General features: G+C 46.0%; 1 protein-coding gene across 8 annotated transcripts in view; it reads right to left on the reverse strand.

Annotated features, from left to right (window-relative positions):
• rnf103 (ring finger protein 103) overlaps nucleotides 1-19,489 on the reverse strand; it is a 60,887-nt gene extending 41,398 nt beyond the window's left edge. For 4 of the 8 annotated variants that reach the window (XR_007036345.1, XR_007036343.1, XR_007036344.1 and 1 more), the window contains exons 1-2: nucleotides 18,754-19,488; nucleotides 9,401-9,549 (exon numbers count right to left, since the gene is read on the reverse strand). Coding sequence is in view for 4 of the 8 variants with exons in the window: in XM_047353728.1 (XP_047209684.1) it covers nucleotides 9,401-9,549; nucleotides 18,754-18,979 (375 nt within the window). In the remaining 4 variants the exon portion in view is untranslated. Of the gene's footprint in view, nucleotides 1-9,400; nucleotides 9,550-18,753 lie in introns of all 8 variants that reach the window. The other 4 variants (XM_047353728.1, XM_047353727.1, XM_047353729.1 and 1 more) reach the window with 4 other exon arrangements.
• Nucleotides 19,490-20,539: the final 1,050 nt, after the last annotated feature.

Genomic DNA, 20,539 nt, shown 5'->3' on the forward strand with positions numbered 1-20,539 from the left:
AAACTCATCAGAATCAGAAAAGCTTTATTGCCAAGTACGTTTTTGGACATACAAGGAATTTGTTTTGGCGTAGTCGGTGCAATACAATACAAATTAAACAGTATAAACATATCTACAATATAATATAAATATATGTGCACAGTTTTAAGTGAGTGAGAGTAAATATAGAGCAGTATTGGGTGCGAGAGCAGTACAACAGTGCAGATGATCAGTGTGGAAGTATGGCAGTGCAAGTAAAGCAGGAGTCCAAGCAGAGCGTTAATGTAACGCATAGAGTTGCAAGTTACAAGTGTCCTGTCAGCAAAAAAGGGGGGGTGTGGGGGAAAGGGAGAGTGTCAGGGTGGTTTCCGGGCTTTGTTAACAAGGCTGGTGGCAGATGGGAAAAAACTGTTCTTGTGGCATGAGGTTTTGGTCCGGATGGACCGCAGCCTCCTGCCAGAGGGGAGAGTCTCAAAGAGTCTGTGACCGGGGTGGGAGGGATCAGCCAGAATCTTCCCTGCCCGCTTCAGGGTCCTGGAGGTGTACAGTTCCTGGAGCGACAGTAGACTGCAGCCAATCACCTTCTCAGCAGACCGAATGACACGCTGCAGCCTGCCCTTGTCCTTGGCTGTAGCAGCGGCGTACCAGATGGTGATGGAGGAGCTGAGGATGGACTCAATGATGGCTGTGTAGAAGTGCACCATCATCGTCTTTGGCAGGTTGAATTTCTTCAGCTGCCGCAGGAAGAACATTCTCTACTGGGCTTTCTTGATGAGGGAGCTGATGTTTGGCTCCCACTTGAGATCTTGGGAGATGATGGTTCCCACGAAGCGGAAAGATTCCACAGTGTCAATTGTGGAGTCACAGAGGGTGATGGGGGCAGGTGGTGCCTGAAGTCCACAACCATCTCCACTGTCTTTAGAGCGTTGAGCTCAAGGTTGTTCTCGTCACCATCAGAGATGAGTCCGATCAGGGTGGTGTCATCCGCAAACTTCAGAAGCTTGACAGACTGGTGACTAGAGGTGCAGCTGTTGGTGTACAGGAGCAGAGGAGAGAGAACACAGCCTTGGGGGGAACCGGTGCTGATGGTCAGGGAGTCAGAGATGTGCTTCCCCACCCTCATGTGCTGCTTCCTGTCCGACAGGAAGTCAGTGATCCACCTGCAGGTGGAGTCGGGCACACTCAGCTGGGAGAGCTTCTCCTGGAGCAGAGCTGGGATGATGGTGTTGAAGGAAGAGCTGAAATCCACAAACAGGATCCTGGCGTAGGTTCCTGTGGAGTCCAGGTGCCGGAGGATGAAGTGAAGGGCTAAGTTGACTGCATCATCTACAGACCTGTTGGCTCTGTAGGCAAACTGCAGGGGGTCCAGGAGGGGGTCGATGATGTCTTTTAGGTGTGAGAGCACAAGGCGCTCAAAGGACTTCATCACCACAGAGGTCAGGGCGACGGGTCTGAAGTCATTAAGCCCTGTGGTCCTTGGCTTCTTGGGAATACGGATGATGGTGGAGGACTTGAAGCAGGCTGGCACATGACATGTCTCCAGTGAGGTGTTAAAAATGTCTGTGAAGACTGGAGACAGCTGATGAGCGCAGTGCTTCAGGCTGGCTGGTGAGACAGAATCCGGTCCAGCAGCTTTCCGGGAGTTCTGTCTCCTGAAGAGTTTGTTGACGTCCCTCTCCTGGATGGAAAGAGCCGTCCTCGGCGTGGGTAGGGGGCTGGTGGGGGGGAACTTCAGGGTGGGGGTTGGAGGTGCCAACGCCCCTCTTGAGGTTGGGGAGGTGGTGGATTGTGGCTGCAGCTGTTGGGGGGTGTTTTGGGGGATGGTTGCAGGACTGTCCCTTTGTGTTTCAAAGCGGCAGTAGAACTTGTTCAGGTCGTTGGCGAGGCATCCGTCGTTGATGGAGTGGGGGGCTTTCGGCTTGTCGTTGGTGATCTGCCTGAGCCCTTTCCACACAGATGCAGAGTCGTTGGCTGAGAACTGGTTTTGGAGCTTCTCAGAGGACAGTCGTTTGGCCTCTTTCACTGCCTTGCCAAACTTGTATATGTCTTTGTCCCCACTCCTGAAGGCCTCTTCCTTATCCAGTCTTAACCTTCTGAGTTTGGCTGTGAACCAGGGTTTGTCGTTGTTATAACTCACCCTGGTGCATGATGGTACACAGCTGTCCTCACAGAAGCTGATGTGTGATCTGCCTGAGCCCTTTCCACACAGATGCAGAGTCGTTGGCTGAGAACTGGTTTTGGAGCTTCTCAGAGGACAGTCGTTTGGCCTCTTTCACTGCCTTGCCAAACTTGTACTTCGCCTCTCTATATATGTCTTTGTCCCCACTCCTGAAGGCCTCTTCCTTATCCAGTCTTAACCTTCTGAGTTTGGCTGTGAACCAGGGTTTGTCGTTGTTATAACTCACCCTGGTGCATGATGGTACACAGCTGTCCTCACAGAAGCTGATGTAGGAAGTCACAGCCTCTGTGTACTCGTCCAGACTGTTGGTAGCAGTCCTGAACACATCCCAGTCTGTACAGCCTAAACAGGCCTGGAGATTCTCCGCAGCCTCACTGCTCCACTTCCTTGTCGTCCTCACAACAGGTTTGCAGAGCTTTGGTTTCTGCCTGTATGTAGGAATCAGGTGGACCATGATGTGGTCGGATTGGCCTAGTGCAGCACGTGGGACGGTGTGATAATGGCGTCTCTGATGGTGGTGTAACAGTGATCCAGAATGTTGTCCTCTCTGGTCGGACATTTGATAAACTGTCTATATTTGGAGAGTTCGTGGGTGAGATTACCTTTGTTAAAGTCGCCAACAACGATAACTAGGGAGTCCGGGTTGGGCCGCTCCACACTCAGTATCTGGTCGGCGAGCATGCGCTGTGCGACCTGCACGTTAGCTTGCGGCGGGATGTAAACACCGATCAGGATGAACGAAGCGAACTCACGGGGGGAATAGAAAGGCTTACAGTTTATGATGAAGGATTCCAGGTCTGGAGAACAGTGCTGCTGAATCACTGTCACGTCGTTGCACCAACCACTGTTGAGGTAGAAACAGATTCCTCCACCTTTCGCTTTGCCGGAGAGTTCCGTGTCTCTGTCCGCTCTATAGAGCTGGAAGCCTGCCAGCTGCAGCGCAGAGTCCGGTATTAATCCACACAGCCACGTCTCCGTGAAGCACAAAATTGCCGATGAATAAAAGTCCCTGTTTTTCCCCAACAGCAGTTGTAGTTCCTCAATTTTGTTGGGAAGTGAGCGCACGTTAGAGAGAAATATTCCAGGTAACGGTGTTCATAGTCCACGCTGGCGAAGACGTACCAGCACCCCAGCCCGTTTCCCTCTCTTCCGGCGTTTCACCGCGTGAGCAAAGGTGAGCGCACCTTTGACCAGGATGTCCAAAAATTTCAGAGCAGTATGCAGAAAAGTGGGAAATAACTCCTCTGGTGTAGTAGCCCTGATGTTCATGAGTTCTTCTCTGGTGAGAGAGCTCCGGGTACCATCACAGAAGACCGTTTTAAAGCAAAAAACAAAACAGTGCGCACCAACACGCCGAGGCGACCATCTGCGGCGCTCATATGCCCATGTTCTAGACAGTATGAGGAAGTCAGAGTATCCAAATAGAACAAATGTGCACAGGAACATGCAAACTGCACACAGAAAGGCTTTAACTAGGATTCAAATAAAGGATGATAAGCCAACAGTACCAATAACTGTGCTAATGTGCAGCCTTACATTTTCAGAACTTTATTTTTGCCGTACTAGAAATTGCTGCAACACTATTACATATTCTTACGGAAATGATGCTGTCTCTATATTAACGAAATAGAAAAATCCCACTCAAAGACAAAAATGAAATTGTAACATTGAGCCAAAATGCCTAAACAAAGAAGGACTGGGAATCTTCTGACAGTTTACTGACAGATTACTAGAAAATAAGAACTGTAAAACTAAGGAGAAAATTTGGTGCACCTCTTAAGGAACAAATGTTGAACCATTGTTGTTGGGTGTAGGATACTTGTGGCTCACTGTCCCTGTCTGTTTGTCATATTACATTCCAGAACATTTACTGAACTTCATTAATGCACAAGTTTCACGATTTTAGAAGCCAAAGCCTTTCAATTGATTCAATTCAGTTTATTTGTACAGTGCCAATACACAACTCATGTCAATTTGAGGCACTTTACAAAGTAAATTCAGTCAAATCATACAGACTCCACATCAAGAGCATACACTCACCGGCCACCTTATTAGGTACACCTTGCTAGTACCGTGTTGGACCGCCTTTTGCCTTCAGAACTGCCTTATTCCTTCGTGGCATAGATTCAACAAGGTACTGGAAACATTCCTCAGAGTTTGGTCCATATTGACAAGATAGCATCACACAGATGCTGCAGATTTGTCGACTGCATCCATGATGCGAATCTCCTGTTCCACCACATCCCAGTTGAACTCATTGTCATGTTCAAGAAACCAGTTTGAGATGATTTGTGGTTTATGACATGGCGCGTCATGGAAGTAACCATCAGAAGATGGGTACACTATGGTCATAAAGGGATGGCCATGGTCAGCAACAATACTCAGGTAAGCTGTGGCGTTGACACGATGCTCAATTGGTACTAAGGGGGCCCAAAGTGTGCCAAGAAAATATACCCCACACCATTACACCACCACCATCATCCTGAACCGTTGATACAAGGCAGGATGGATCCATGCTTTCATGTTGTTGACGCCAAATTCTGACCCTACCATCCGAATGCTGCAGTAGAAATCGAGACTCATCAGAGCAGGGAAAGTTTTTCTATTGACTGACGATCAATCTTCTATGTTCTATTATCTTCTATTGTCCAATATTGGTGAGCCTGTGCGAATTGTAGCCTCAGTTTCCTGTTGTTAGCTGACAAGACTGGCACTCAGTGTGGTCTTCTGCTGCTGTAGCCCATCCGTCTCAAGGTTCGACGTGTTGTGCGTTCAGAGATGCTCTTCTGCATGCCTTGGTTGTAACAAGTGCTTATTTGAGTTACTGTTGCCTTTCTATCAGCTGGAACCAGTCTGGCCATTCTCCTCTGACCTCTGGCATCAACATGGCATTTGCACTCACAGAACTGCAGCTCACTGGACATTTTCTATTTTTCGGACCATTCTCTGTAAACCCTAGGGATGGTAGCGCGTGAAAATCCCTGTAGATCAGCAGTTTCTGAAATACTCAGACCAGCCCGTCTGGCACCATATATATATATACCGGGGTTGGACAATGAAACTGAAACATCTGGTTTTAGACCACAATAATTTATTAGTATGGTGTAGGGCCTCCTTTTGCAGCCAATACAGCATCAATTCGTCTTGGGAATGACATATACAAGTCCTGCACAGTGGTCAGAAGGATTTTAAGCCATTCTTCTTGCAGGATAGTGACCAGGTCACTACGTGATACTGGTGGAGGAAAACGTTTCCTGACTCGCTCCTCCAAAACACCCAAAATGGCTCAATAATATTTAGATCTGGTGACTGTGCAGGCCATGGGAGATGTTCAACTTCACTTTCATGTTCATCAAACCAATCTTTCACCAGTCTTGCTGTGTGTATTGGTGCACCGCCTTCAGGATACAATGTTTGAACCACTGGATGCACATGGTCCTCAAGAATGGTTCGGTAGTCCTCGGCAGTGACGCGCCCATCTAGCACAAGTATTGGGCCAAGGGAATGCCATGATATGGCAGCCCAAACCATCACTGATCCACCCCCATGCTTCACTCTGGGCATGCAACATTCTGGGTGGTACCGCTTCTTTGGGGCTTCTCCACACCACAACTCTCCCGGATGTGGGGAAAACAGTAAAGGTGGACTCATCAGAGAACAATACATGTTTCACATTGTCCACAGCCCAAGATTTGCGCTCCTTGCACTGTTGAAACCGACGTTTGGCATTGGCATGATTGACCAAAGGTTTGGCTTTAGCAGCCCGGCCATGTATATTGACCCTGTGGAGCTCCTGACGGACAGTTCTGGTGGAAACAGGAGAGTTGAGGTGCACATTTAATTTTGCTGTGATTTGGGCAGCTGTGGTTTTATGTTTTTTGGATACAATCCGGGTTAGCACCCGAACATCCCTTTCAGACAGCTTCCTCTTGCGTCCACAGTTAATCCTGTTGGATGTGGTTCATCCTTCTGGGTGGTATGCTGACATTACCCTGGCTCTTGATACATCACAAAGACTTGCTGTCTTGGTCACAGACGCGCCAGCAAGACGTGCACCAACAATTTGTCCTCTTTTGAACTCCGGTATGTCACCCATAATGTTGTGTGCATTTCAATATTTGGAGCAAAACTGTGCTCTTACCCTGCTAATTGAGCCTTCACACTCTGCTCTTACTGGTGCAATGTGCAATCAATGAAGACTGGCTACCAGGCTGGTCCAATTTAGCCATGAAACCTACCACACTAAAATGACAGGTGTTTCAGTTTCATTGTCCAACCCCTGTATATATATGTATACACTGCTCAAAAAAATAAAGGGAACACCTTAAACAACACAATATAACTCCAAGTAAATCAAACAGCTGTGAAATCAAACTGTCCACTTAGGGAGCAACACTGATTGACATGGCCCTCCATGTGCTCGCCAGAGGTAGCCTGACTGCCATTAGGTACCGAGGTGAGATCCTCAGACCCCTTGTAAGACCATATGCTGGTGCAGTTGGCCCTGGGTTCCAACTAATGCAGGAAAATGCTAGACCTCATGTGGCTGGAGTTTGTCAGCTGTTCCTGCAAGATGAAGACATTGAAGCTATGGACTGGCCCGCCAGTTCCCCAGACCTGAATCTGATTGAGCACATCTGGGACATCATGTCTCGCTCCATCCACCACACCATTGCACCACAGACTGTCCAGGAGTTGGCGGATGCTTTAGTTCGGGTCTGGGAGGAGATCCCTCAGGAGACCATCCGCCATCTCATCAGGAGCATGCCCAGGCGTTGTAGGGAGGTCATACAGGTAAGTGGAGGCCACACACAATACTGAGCCTCATTTTGACTTGTTTTAAGGACATTACATCAAAGTTGAATCAGCCTGTAGGGTGTTTTTCCACTTTAATTTTGTGTGTGACTCCAAATCCAGGCCTCCATTGGTTAATAAATTTGATTTCCATTGATGATTTTTGTGGGATTTTGTTGGTCAGCACATTCAACTTTATCTTCACACCAACAATATTCAATGGTCAAATCTTGACCTCACCGAAGCCCCACCCCCTGAGAACAGAAAGTGTAATGTTTTACTTTGAAAGGTCCGTATTTGACCCACATCACCTGATCAAAACCAAACTGTCCCCAGTAACAGATAACAAGATGGTCTTAGTTGGTCTTCAGTACTAAGAAGTTTGGCTGGAGGGTGTGGTTGTCGCGGCGTGCCAAAGCCAACGTTACGCCATAGCCTAATGTGTGGCTCCAATTTCCCCATTTTTTATCTGATTGGTACCAAATTCAATATGATTGATTTTAGTCCAGCCCCCAAAAGATATCCAGTGAAATAATTGGTGGGTGTAGCCTAATTTCTCCAAAGTGCCCCTAGAAGCACTAAAAAAAAACAAAAAACACCCCATGCATAGCTTTGACAAAGGATTTTGAAAAGTAGTACACATATGTAATTTCTCAGGGCCTACAAAGGTTCCGTGGACCCATTGAGGCAACTGTGGCTCAGTGAGAAGAGTGGTGGTCTTGCACTCTGAGGGTTGTGGGTTCGATACTAACTTGCCATATTTCAAAGTGGCATGCACTTAACGTCAAATTGCCTACCAATCTGCATATTAGTGTATGAATGAAGGCTCATGAATTAGTGAGTGCATCTGGTTTAATGTGGCTCTAGTGTGCTTTGAGTGATCAGTATGACTGGAAAGGAGCTATATAAGGTCAGTCCATTTACATTGTGCAAACCCCACAGGAAGTCGGGCGTAAGTATACCGTTTTCTAGCATGTTTGCTCATCCTTTCTTTCTTAAACAAGACTAACTGCACATGTTTCAGTATATGAAAGTAATTTTATGCAATTAAAAAGATACAAAATTATAGATCATTAACTTTTTGTTGCAATACAATTGAAAGACCTGCTATGTTTCCATTGACTCACTGATGGCTGGAGCTATGGCTTGAAGCCCTGCCTCCAGCCAGCAGTGTAGTGTGCTGTGCTATTAACGTTACTGTGTCACATTGCCACATTTAAGTAATCTGTGTAAAGCAATAAAGAATAAATTAATAGAAAATAAAAGTTAACATACAAAATACAAATAATGTTCATATATATCATATGCAAGAATGTCTTATTTATGTATTTTTAGTTTTTGTTCCATGATCCACAGGGATAATTATCTGGAACAAAGCCAAGCCAGAATTTATAAAATAAGGCACAGGGATTTTGATGTGCGAGGGTTGTGACAGGAGAAGGGACGAGAAGACACGTCTGATTTGGTAAGGCCCCAAAGATCGCCTGAAGAAGTTATAATTTTGGGCTTTATCAGGATATTTTTGTCTCAGCCATGGCAATAACATGGACCCTCCTCCTACAGATGCTGGTTTTCTTACGGACCGTCACTAAATTTCTATACCAAACACACCATATACTAGGAACAAGCTTCCTAGTTGTTGGAAGATTTGTACATGAATTAGCATTGCTTAGTTTAAAAGGATTCTTTATCTTTATGATTTGCCATTAAAAGACATTTTAATTTATTTATTTGGGTGAACTTTGATAGAAGTGGTTTGAATACTTTTCACAAGTGTTTTCGAAGTACTTTTATGAACTATTAACAGAATTGTCATCTTGTCTTAGAGTTGCACTTGGGTGGTTGCTATGCAGACTGAGCAGGAACTTGTGCGTGTGTGGAGGAGTTGTGGGAAGAATACTGTTCGCACCCCAGCCAATCTCCGTGGTCTTGAATCCCAGATGTGGATGTGTGTGCTGTATCAGTATCTGGACAGAAGTAGTTTTATTCAGTAGGACTTGTATTTGTGAAACTGTGTGTAGCCACAGCCACGATGCTGAAGCATGAGTGTTTTTTCTTTGTTTAATAAACGGCTTTGACATAGGGCAGCTCCTCTGAGAGAATGAACTGTCTCTCCCTGGCCAGCCAAAGATAACTTTGACTCGCTTGTGTCTTCATTGCATACCTTCTCTGAGTTTATCATTGTCTAACTCTGACACTAGTTTAAGTACAAAAATTTAAAAGAATAAAATTGGTGTAGAACAACAGAGAATAATGTGAGCAAAATAAAACTAAAAGCAATTTTTCAAGTTGTTACACATTTTATTCTGCTACTCTCCGAGCAGAGGACAGCCTTTCTTTTTTCAAAGAACAGAACTGTTCCCTGCTTTTTAAAAGTGAAAGCACATTGATCAGTCTGTATGTAAGAAGCAAACAACCCAAAGGGCACACACAAATTTCCAATTTTACCTGAACCAGCCAAATTCCATCTTTAGTGTCCTCTACCAACTCATAGAAGTGCATCTCCCCGCTGAAGGCAGTGGTACCGGAAGCTCCAGACTTTGTCTGCTCCCTCTCTTTCTTGATAGCCGAGTACACCTCCCCTTGTGTCAATTCACCTATGGGGGGAATAAATAATAAAAAAAACAGTGATCCGTCTAAAATCTACTACAGTATGCTAATCTCTGAACACTTTATCGTTACACAAAAAACAGACATTTGGGAGAGGGTGTAGACAACCAATATGCAAATTTGAGGAAGCTGCTTACACAGCTGGTTACACAGGTCATCCACAACTTCCTGATGTAGAACACCCATCTCAATCATCAATGTACAAAGACAAATTATTTTCATTTTTATGCTACTAAAGTGTAAATACAGACAGACAGACAGACAAACAGATATGCAGGAACAAACAAAACTCACTGACTCATGCTGTGCCTTATGAGAGAAATGCTGAGAAGTGGCACAACATTACTGAGGCTATTGCGTATCACATCGCCAAAGACATGGTCCTAGTCTCAGTCATGGAACGAGACGGCTTTATACAGCTGTTAAAAATCCTTGAAAATGCCAGTTACTGAGTCGGAATCATTTTGCCAGACAAGTGCTGCCAGAAATGTATGTTGAAATTCGAGAGTGTGTCGCCACCCAGCTTTCGTACCAGTACCTAGTTTTTTGGTCCCTGGTCCTGAGCAGGTACAACTGGGGCTGAATCGGGCCTACATGAGACGTGAACAGACTGCTGGTAACTGATTGGCCATGGGAGGGGGAGAAATTACAAGGTTTTCATTGAGGCAGTGCAGGGACAAGTTAATAAAACTCAAGATCAACTACAATACTATTAAGGACCACAGTGGTTGGAACAGGTCATACATGTAATTTTACCATTTAGAGATCAGAAATTATGCCTGAAGGCTGACAGAAAAGATAAAGAACACATCACCTTTCTGAATTACATGCAGGCAGAGCGCTATATTTAATAACATCCTAAATCAGCTGATCAGACATAAAATCAGCTGTTCAGAGGCTCAACATTTACCCCAGAACACACAAAACAAAACCACCATGAAACAGCGTGTTTGGTTCGGACATTTACTGACGGTCCTTTAGCGAACCAGCGTCTGCAGGAGGATGGAGCAGGCAGAGAGCAGCTGCCCGTAATCAGACTGCCTGCATCGGACCAAACAGGAGGACGAGCCCTCTGAATCTAAGGAGAACGAATATGCAAGATCCAACCGATAACTAACTTCAAAAGGTCATTAGTCCACGGTTTTACGCTTTTAAGTCCTTGTCCTCGTTATTACCATGGCTGAGACAAAAACTTTTTCATAAGGCCCAAAATTGTAACTTCTTCAGGGAAACATTGGAGCTTTACCAATCAGACACCAGCGTCTCTCTTCTCTGCTCACGGTTTCCGAGTTATGGGCGGTAGTTCGGGAGCATGCACCTCCATGTTAACAGCCCAGGGAAGGGGGAGACGATAGTGAGGCGATGCATTAGAAATGCTGCAGGTGTCAAGTCACACTGACACTCTTTGCTGATTCACTCCTCACTGTTCTATTTATAGCTCTGTGTATCTTGCACTGTATATGTCTGTATATGACTCTGACTTTTTTCTCTCCCTGTCTCCTACTCAGACACACACAAGAGCCCTGACACACACACACGCACACACACACACACACACACACACACACACACACACACATCCCTGTTTTACTGTCTTTGTGAGGAGTTTGGATCAACTTCCATTCCTTTTCATACATTTCTATGGCCTAAACCTGACCCAACCCCTAACCCTTTGACCATCTTCATAGGAAGCAACTACATGGCGGCCACTTTGTGTCAAGTACTTAAAAAGCATGTACTGCTGTTCCAACAGCTGGACAACACTGATTCAATTTAAAAGGCAATGGAGTTTTGCATATAGGCTGTTAGCACATCAGAACCTGGAACAAGTCTCTATCAGAACCAGACACAAACTCCATCAGAACCAAGAGGAAATCTCCATCAGAACCAGTTAGGAACCTTCCATCAGAACCAGGTCCAAAATCTGCCAGAACCAGGAAGAAACTTGCCCAATATCCATCAGAACCTGGAACAAATCTTCATCAGAACCAGACACAAACTCCATCAGAACCAAGAGGAAATCTCCATCAGAACCAGACCCAAATTCAATCAGAACCAGATAGGAACCCTCCATCAAAACCACGTCCAAAATCCATCAGAACCTGGAACAAATGTTCATTACAACCAGAACCTGGAACAAATCTCCACCAGAACATTGTATAAATCTTCATCAGAACCATATAAAGGGCACGGCGCTGATTGTGTAGGGGTTAAGCGCGCGACCATGTACAGCACCATATACAAACATCCATCAGAACAATGTCCAAACTCAGAACCAAATGGAAACTATCAGAACCAGGAAAAACATCTATTAGAACCAGAAATAAATCTCTATCAGAACCTGGTACATATCTTCATCAGAACCATGTACAAACCTCCATCTGAACCAGTTCCAAAGTCTATCAGAACCAGGTCAAAACTATCAGAACCAGGAAGAAAACTCCACCAGAACTAAGAGGAATTATTCATCAGAACCAGTTAGGAACCCTCCATCAGAGCCAGGTCCGAACTCCATCAGGACCAGGAACAAATCTCCATCAGAACCAGACCCAAACACCAACAGAACCAAGAGGAATTTCCCATCAGGACTAGTTAGGAACACCTTATCAGAACCAGGTCAAAACTCTATCAGAACCAGAAAGAAACATCCATCAGAACCAGGTCCAACATCCATCCGAACCTGGAACAAATCTTCATCAGAACTATGTACAAACCTCCATCTGAACCAGGTCAAACCTATTAAAACCAGGACGAAAACTCCACCAGAACCAGGTCCAAATCTCCTTCAGAATCAGGAGGACCCTTCTATCAGAACCAGGTCCAACACTTATCAGAACCAGATCCATATTCTACCAGAACCAGAAAGAAACCTCTATCAGAACAAGGTCCAACATCCATCAGAACCAGAAACAAATCTCCATCAGAACCAGACCCAAACTGCATCAGAACCAAGAGGAAATCTACATCACAACCAGACCCAAACTCCATCAGAACCAAGAGGAAATCTACATCAGAACCAGTTAGGGACCCTCCACCAGAACCAGGTCCAAATCGCCTTTAGAACCAGGAGGAACCTTCTACAAGAACCGGGTCCAAACTCCATCAGAACCTGGCAAAAAGCTTCATCTGCACCAGGAAAAAATCTCCATCAGAACCAAGTACAAACCTGTATCAGAGCCAAGGAGAAACATCCACCAGAACCAGGTACAGACGTCCACCAGAACCTGGTACAGATCTCCATCAGAACCAGGAAGAAACCTCTATAAGAACCAGGTCCAAACTCCATCAGAACCTGGCAAAAAGTTCCATCACAACCAGAAAAAAATCTGTTAAAGAACCTTCTAAAAATTTTCATCAGAACCAGTTGTAAACCTCCATCAGAACCAGTTCCAATCTCTATCAGAACCAGAATGAAACCACTACTCATAAGACCATCTTCATAGGTCCAAGTGGAGCATCAAAACAGCGACCATTTGATGTCAGCTACTTAAACAGCTTCTACTGCTGTTCCAACACCTGAACAAGAGTGAATCATTTTAAAGGGCAATTTCATAGACTTTTGAATACAGGCTGTAGTCAGCATTAGCATTTTAGCTAATTTTAACTTATAAATTGCTTTTTGCATAGTAGATGGGGTAAATTAATATCAACCTTCATGCTAGTGATAGCCAATATGTTAATGTTAGCATTTTGGCTTCTCTTTCTCCTCTCTTCTCTCTTAGCTGAAGAACACTTGCCTTTTTAGGTAATTTCTTGTTTGTCTTTGTGTTTCTTCAAAACAACAACTTTGTTGTTAGTTCATTCTTTTTCTAAATTTTCTACCATTTTTTATATATTTTAGCACTGACTTCAACTTAGGTTATTTTATTACTTCAGTCTATGCGTTTTCAGCTTATCTATGGGCAGCTCTTTCCTGCTTTTTTAATGTTTTTGTCAGTTCTTGTATTTCAACAACTATTTCAAGTAGTTTTGAGGTAACTTCACCTTGTTATGCTGTTTTATACCTGATAGTCTTCCTGCTTAAACAGATCAGATGACTGTTTTTCTTTGCTGTTTCTGCTATTCCTACTAATTTATCAGATTTCAGCTGGGTTAGGGGTTAAGGTTACCCTGCTAAGGAGGTACCGGTACTGAAAAAACAGTAATGGAAATGCTCGCAAAGCGAGCCGAGTGGAGCCGAGTCGGGCCAAATTGAGCCAGTGGAAAAGGGGTATTAGTGGTGGCAGCTTCATACTGTTTTTCAGCACCAGGGACTGGAAAACTGGTTCAAGTCTTGGGAAAGATGGATGGTGATACAGGGAAATTCTTGAGCAAAGCCTCTGTCAGTCTGCCTGTGATTTAGTATGAGACTGGGATGGAGGTTCACCTTCTAGCAGGACCCTAAGCATACTGCTAAAGCAACACTCAAGTGGTTTAAGTGGAAACATTTAATATTGGAACGGTCTAGTCAGAATACAGACCTATATCCAATTGAGAATCTGTGGTTAGACTTAAAGCTGTCCAAAAGTGAAATCCATCTAACATGAAGGAGCTGGAGCAGTTTTGCCTTCCATTTGTGCAGCTGGCCCGACAAGACCAAAATGGAGTTTGTGATAGTGTTTGATTATGGTGCATACCTATACCCATGCAGTCTTCAGTAATTATTCAATTGACAACAGCAAATTTACAGAACAACTGCCAACTCGTACTCGTAGTCTTCCGCTTATCCGGGACGTGGGGGCAGCAGACTCAGCAGAGACGCCCAGACGTCCCTCTCTCCAGACACCTCCTCCAGCGGGAGCCCGAGGCGTTTCCAGGCCAGCCGAGAGACATAGTCCCTCCAACGTGTCCTGGGCCGCTCCCCTGGGCCTCCTCCCGGTGGGACGTGCCTGGAACACCTCCCGAGGAAGGCGTCCAGGAGGCATCCGGTATAGATGCCCGAGCCACCTCAAATGGCTCCTCTCGATGTGGAGGAGCAGCGGCTCTACTCCGAGACCCTCCCGGATGGCCGAGCTCCTCACCCTGTCTCTAAGGGAGTGCCCGGCCACCCTACGGAGGAAGCTCATTTCAGCCGCTTGTATCCGGGATCTCGTTCTTTCGGTCATGACCCAAAGTTCATGGCCATAGGTGAGGGTAGGAACGTAGACCGACTGGTAAATTGAGAGCTTTGCTTTTCGGCTCAGCTCTCTCTTCACCACAACGGACCGGCACAGTGCCCCCATTACTGTACTTAAACTCCTCCATTTGAGGCAGGAACTCCCCTCCAACCTGAAGAGGACAAGCCAACCTTTTCCGGTCGAGTACCATGGCCTCGGACTTGGAGGAGCTGATCCTCATCCCAACCGCTTCACACTTGGCTGCAAACCGCCACGGCACATGCTGTAGGTCTTGGCTAGAGGGGGCCAGCAGGACCACGTCATCCGCAAAAAGAAGAGACAAAATCCACTGGTCCCCAAACCAGACCCCCTCCGACCCTTGGCTGCGTCTAGAAATCCTGTCCATAAAAGTTATGAACAGGACAAGTGACAAAGGGCAGCCTTGCCGGAGTCCAACATGCACCGGGAACAGGTCCGACTTACTGCCGGCAATGCGGACCAAACTCCTGCTCCGCTCGTACAGGGACCGGATGGCCCCTAATAAAGGGCCCCCGATTCAATACTCCTGGAGCACCCCCCACAGGGCATCAAGAGGGACACAGTCAAATGCTTTCTCCAGGTCCACAAAACACATGTGAACCGGTTGGGCAAACTCCCATGAACCCTCAAGTACCCTATAGAGGGTATAGAGCTGGTCCAGTGTTCCACGGCCGGGACGAAAACCACACTGCTCCTCCTGAAGCCGAGGTTCGACTAGCGGTCGGACTCCCCTTTTCCAATAGCCTGGCGTAGGCCTTACCAGGGAGGCTGAGGAGTGTGATCCCCCTGTAGTTGGAACACACCCCAGTCTGCCAGTCCAGAGGCACTGTCCCCGACCGCCATGCAATGTTGAAGAGGCGTGTCAACCATGACAGCCCTACAACATCCAGAGACTTGAGGTACTCAGGGCGGATCTCATCCACCCCCGAAACCTTGCCACCGCGGAGCTTTTTAACCACCTCGGTGACTTCAGCCTGGGTGATGAAAGAGTCCAACCCCGAGTCCCTGGCCTCTGTTTCCACCACGGAATGCGTGATGGCAGGATTGAGGAGATCCTCGAAGTACTCCTTCCACCGCCCGATAATGTCCTCAGTCGAGGTCAGCAGTCTCCCAACCCCACTATAAACAGTGTTGGCGAAGCACTGCTTCCCCCTCCTCAGGCGCCGGACGGTTTGCCAGAATCACTTCGAGGCCAACCATTAGTCCTTCTCCATAGCCTCACCGAACTCCTCCCAGGCCCAAGTTTTTGCCTCTGCCACAGCCTGGGCCGCAGCACGCTTGGCCTCACGGTGCCCGTCAGCTGCCTCAGGAGTCCCACAAGCCAACCACTGCCGATAGGAATCCTTCTTCAGCTTGACAGCATCCCTTACTGCCGGTGTCCACCACCGGGTTCTGGGATTGCCGCCGCGACAGGCACCGCAGACCTTACAGCCGCAGCTACGGGCAGCAGCATCGACAATAGATGCGGAGAACATGGTCCACTCGGACTCTATGTCTCCAACATCCCCCGGGATCTGGTTGAAGCTCTCCCGGAGGTGGGAGTTGAATACATCCCTGGCCGAGGGCTCCGCCAGGCGTTCCCAGCAGACCCTCACTATGTGCTTGGGCCTGCCAAGTCTGTCCGGCTTTCTCCTCCTCCAGCGGATCCAACTCACCACCAGGTGGTGATCAGTGGACAGCTCAGCCCCTCTCTTCACCCGAGTGTCCAAAACATGCGGCCGAAGGTCTGATGATACGACAACAGAGTCGATCATCATCCTCCTGCCTAGGGTGTCCTGGTGCCAAGTGCACTGATGAACACCCTTATGTTTGAACATGGTGTTCATTATGGACAATCTGTGACTAGCACAGAAGTCCAATAACAAAATACCACTCGGATTCAGATCGGGGAGGCCATTCCTCCCGATAACGCCTCTCCAGGTGTCACTGTCGTTCCCCACGTGGGCGTTGAAGTCCCCCAGCAGAATAATGGAGTCCCCGGGAGGGGCACTATCCAGCACCCCCGACAGGGACGCCAAGAAGGCCGGGTACTCTGCACTACCACTCGGCCCGTAGGCTGAAATGATAGTCAGAGACCTCTCCCCAACCCGAAGGCGCAGGGATATGACCCTGTCATCCACTGGGGTAAACCCCAACACGAGACGGCTGAGCTGGGGGGCAACAAGCAAACCCACACCAGCCCGCCGCCTCTCCCAGCGGGCCACTCCAGAATAGAAGAGAGTCCAACCCCTCTCAAGGAGATGGGTTCCAGAGCCCACGCTGTGCGTGGAGGCGAGCCCGACTATTTCTAGCCGATATCTCTCGACCTCCCGCACAAGCTCAGGCTCCTTCCCCCCCAGCGAGGTGACATTCCACGTCCCTAGAGCCAGCCTAAGCATCCGGGGATCAGGCCGCTGAGGTCTCCACCTTTGTCCGCCACCCAATCCTCTTTGCACAGGTCCCTCACGGTTCCCCCTGCAGGTGGTGGGCCCACTGGGGGATGGTCTCGCGTCTCTCGTTCGGGCTTGGCCCGGCCTGGTCCCGCGAGGAGCAACCCGGCCACCAGGTGCTCTCCGACGAGTCCCGACCCCACGCCTGGCTCCAGGGTGGGACCCCGGCTCCGCCGTACCGGGCGACGTCACGTGCCTCAATATTTTTCCACCACGTTAAGGTGCCAACTATTAAGATTCAAAGGTGTTGTAATGGTATGGTCAAAGCTCGTTTCCTAGGTCAATGTATCGAGACGAGATAAAAACAAATGACTGCAGTCCTGTCAAGGAACATTGCAAGGAAAGGCAGGTAAGCTGTGTTTTATTATATTAAATAACACTTCAGCACCACAGCTAAAGGTTTAATGGTAAGGGTAATGTCGGTGGACATTTAAACACAAATGTGTACTTTATTTCACTAACTAATCAGGGTAACTCTTGCTTAATAAAGACCCTGACATCCACATGGTAAAAATCATTAAAAAACTGTTTATTTGATCCATCTTTCTTCAGCAACCTATGATGCACTTATGCTACCAACATTTGAATTTGCATGTTCCACATAAAAAAGGCACTTTGCCTCTTGCTCCTTATACCAATAATTTTGCTATTCTATATTTTTTGTGTATATTCTCTGTACCAGCTAAGGTAACATAGATGAAAATGATATCCTGGAAACTCTTGCATATCTATGTCTCTTGCTGATTACTCAATGTGTTTGTCCTTCTCAAATAAATAAATAAAAACAACTGGTTTAAAGGTTTGTGCTGAAAATCATTCCAGGACATTTAATATATTTTCCTCGTTCTTTAAACACCTCCTGATAAAAGACCAGAATGAATTATTTCTCTTAAGACAGAGAAAGCCTTTGAACTAGCTGAAGACCTAGTTTCAGTTAAAATATTAAATCTTTCACATTTCATCCATCGGTATATATAGTCAATAATTCTCGCTATACAAAAGGCCAAGCCAGTATGGCATTATTCAAAAAGAGAAGATGGAAAATCCGTCAACAGGACAACAATCAGTCATGCACTTCACAAATCCAGCCTTCATGCAAGGGTGACAAGGACAAATCCATCTTAGAAGAAAACTAACAGAAGTCCCATTTGCAGTTTGCCTCAAGGAACGTCGTTGACAGAGCAAACATGCGGTGGAAGGACCTCTGGTCAGATGCCAAATTGTAGACTAAAATTGAACTTTTTAATCCAATTATTGCAACAAAAATGTTCTCAATGTGAATCCGAAAGCTTCTTAAATAACACCAAAACCTGAAATAACATATTTTAACAGCTCTAATACGTTACAATTATGTACACTTGTTCACCAAGAGGACCAATAAAAAGATACTGGCAAAAAGCTATGTACAAACTCCAGGAACTACTTGGATCGAGGACAACAGGAGGACAAAGCCTGTATTTTAATGGTTACAAATTAGGAATCTTCACACAACAACACAGATCTAACTCTGACAGTCAAATGCCTTGGCGATTTAATGTGTAGGCCAGTCAAAGTTCATTCATAATCAACTGTTATAGTGATTTAAGATCAGAGGCCAGATACAATTTTAGGAGACAGCTTTCACCAACATATTTCAAGCTATTTTTACCTGATTTCTCCACCAGCTCGCTGACATCCTTTTTCTCAGCCAGGCCGGAGTACCTCAGTCCTCTGCACTCCAATATGGTTTTCAACCTTTTGTAACTCAGGGTAACTGGATCTACAAGCTGCGTTGCGAACATACCAGTCTCATACCAAACCACAGCTTCAAAAAATCTAGCAAGCAGAAACAACAATATGAAATACAGGAGCAAAAAGAAGAGTTTTAACCACATTTTATAAGTGGAGGCGAGCACTGAGGAGATCTATCATTCAGGGGTTTTCTGTAAACAGGCTTCAAGCACACGTCCTCCAAGGATTCCCTCCAGAAAACTTAAATATGTCCGATTTTTTCGGCATTTGATTGCTTTATCGAGTGTCGCTTAAATCCCCAAGTGTTAGCGGTCCTAAAATTGATACGGCACTTAATAAGCCTCCATTTGCACACAGGCCTTGGATCCAAAAACAAAAAGGCCTCCGACGTCAGCTGCAAGCGCACAAAAATTACAGACAGCCGCGAGAGATCCAGTCTGCAGCACCCACACAAAATGTGGCATCAGAAAACTGCAGTGGTGCAGTGAGCCAGACTCCGTCAATCCACCACGATGTATGCAGGACAGACTTGGAGCACCACCATGTCATACCAAAAAGTACTGATGTTACCTCTAACACCGAGGCTTCAAAGCGTTCTGCAAACTACATATTGTGAAGCAGTGGGCCGGAGCTTGCTTCATGTGACGTCACCGACGACGTGTGAACCACTTCACTGCTTCATTCAGACCGAGTCATCTGACTGCTTCAAGTTGACTGACGGAGTTTCAAACATTACTTTTCTTGAATAAAAACACCTGAAGTAACACAAGCCCCCTCTTTATTACATCAAGCACAATGTCCAAAAACACTCAGTACACCAAGCACACTCCCAAAGAAAATATGAATGACAAATCAAAACTTTTCACTTCATTTATGTTTTTTTAGTCATTTATTTAAAATGGGACAGTGGAATTTCATCAAACAAATGACAATTCAGGTTAAAGAAGCCAGAATTAGCCTATTAGCTATTTTCATCTGTAATCTCCTACAGTTCACGTTATTTTAAGATTATTATTTTTTCATGAGTTAATTACTCAGAATCTTTAATGAGTTACTAAAAACACATATGTACAACACGCATATATACATACATAAGTGCTATTATTTACAAAAGAGGTGCATCATATTCCCAGGGCTTCATTTGGTGCAACAATCACTACTACCAGTAGATGTCACCCAAGGGAATTGAAGGAACCTTCGGGTAGTGAACCACTTTATGACACAATGGTTCAAAATGATTCTATGCTTCAAAAAGCCTCATTTTGACATCACTACTAAAAAGCTGCGAAGTCTTACAAAAACAGAACATGGAAAACCGGAATCTCGCGAGATCGAGATTGTGGAACTTCATCAGCGGTGACACAAGTACTGTTCCAACATGCGTACTTGTCTGTACTTGTGTATTACCGTACTGGTGAAACGTCATCAACAGTGGCCAGAGTACTGTACCAATCCTAAGTACGCATCAAACAAGTATACTTAAAGTACCCGGATGTGTTCTTACTGCTGAGCGGAGCACAAAAACATCCGAAGATGCATCGATGCCTCCTTGGCCCTTTCTCAATACCTGTGTATGCAAGAACGTTCTGGTCTACTTGGAAAGTACGTACTTGACAAGTACAGTTGAAAGTACGTTTATGGCAAGCCAAAGGGTAAACATTCATCCGTATATTAACGCGATGTGCTTATGAATCTCAACGCGC

Source organism: Girardinichthys multiradiatus, chromosome 23 (genome assembly GCF_021462225.1).
Source record: "Girardinichthys multiradiatus isolate DD_20200921_A chromosome 23, DD_fGirMul_XY1, whole genome shotgun sequence".
NCBI classification, from domain to species: Eukaryota; Metazoa; Chordata; class Actinopteri; order Cyprinodontiformes; family Goodeidae; genus Girardinichthys; species Girardinichthys multiradiatus.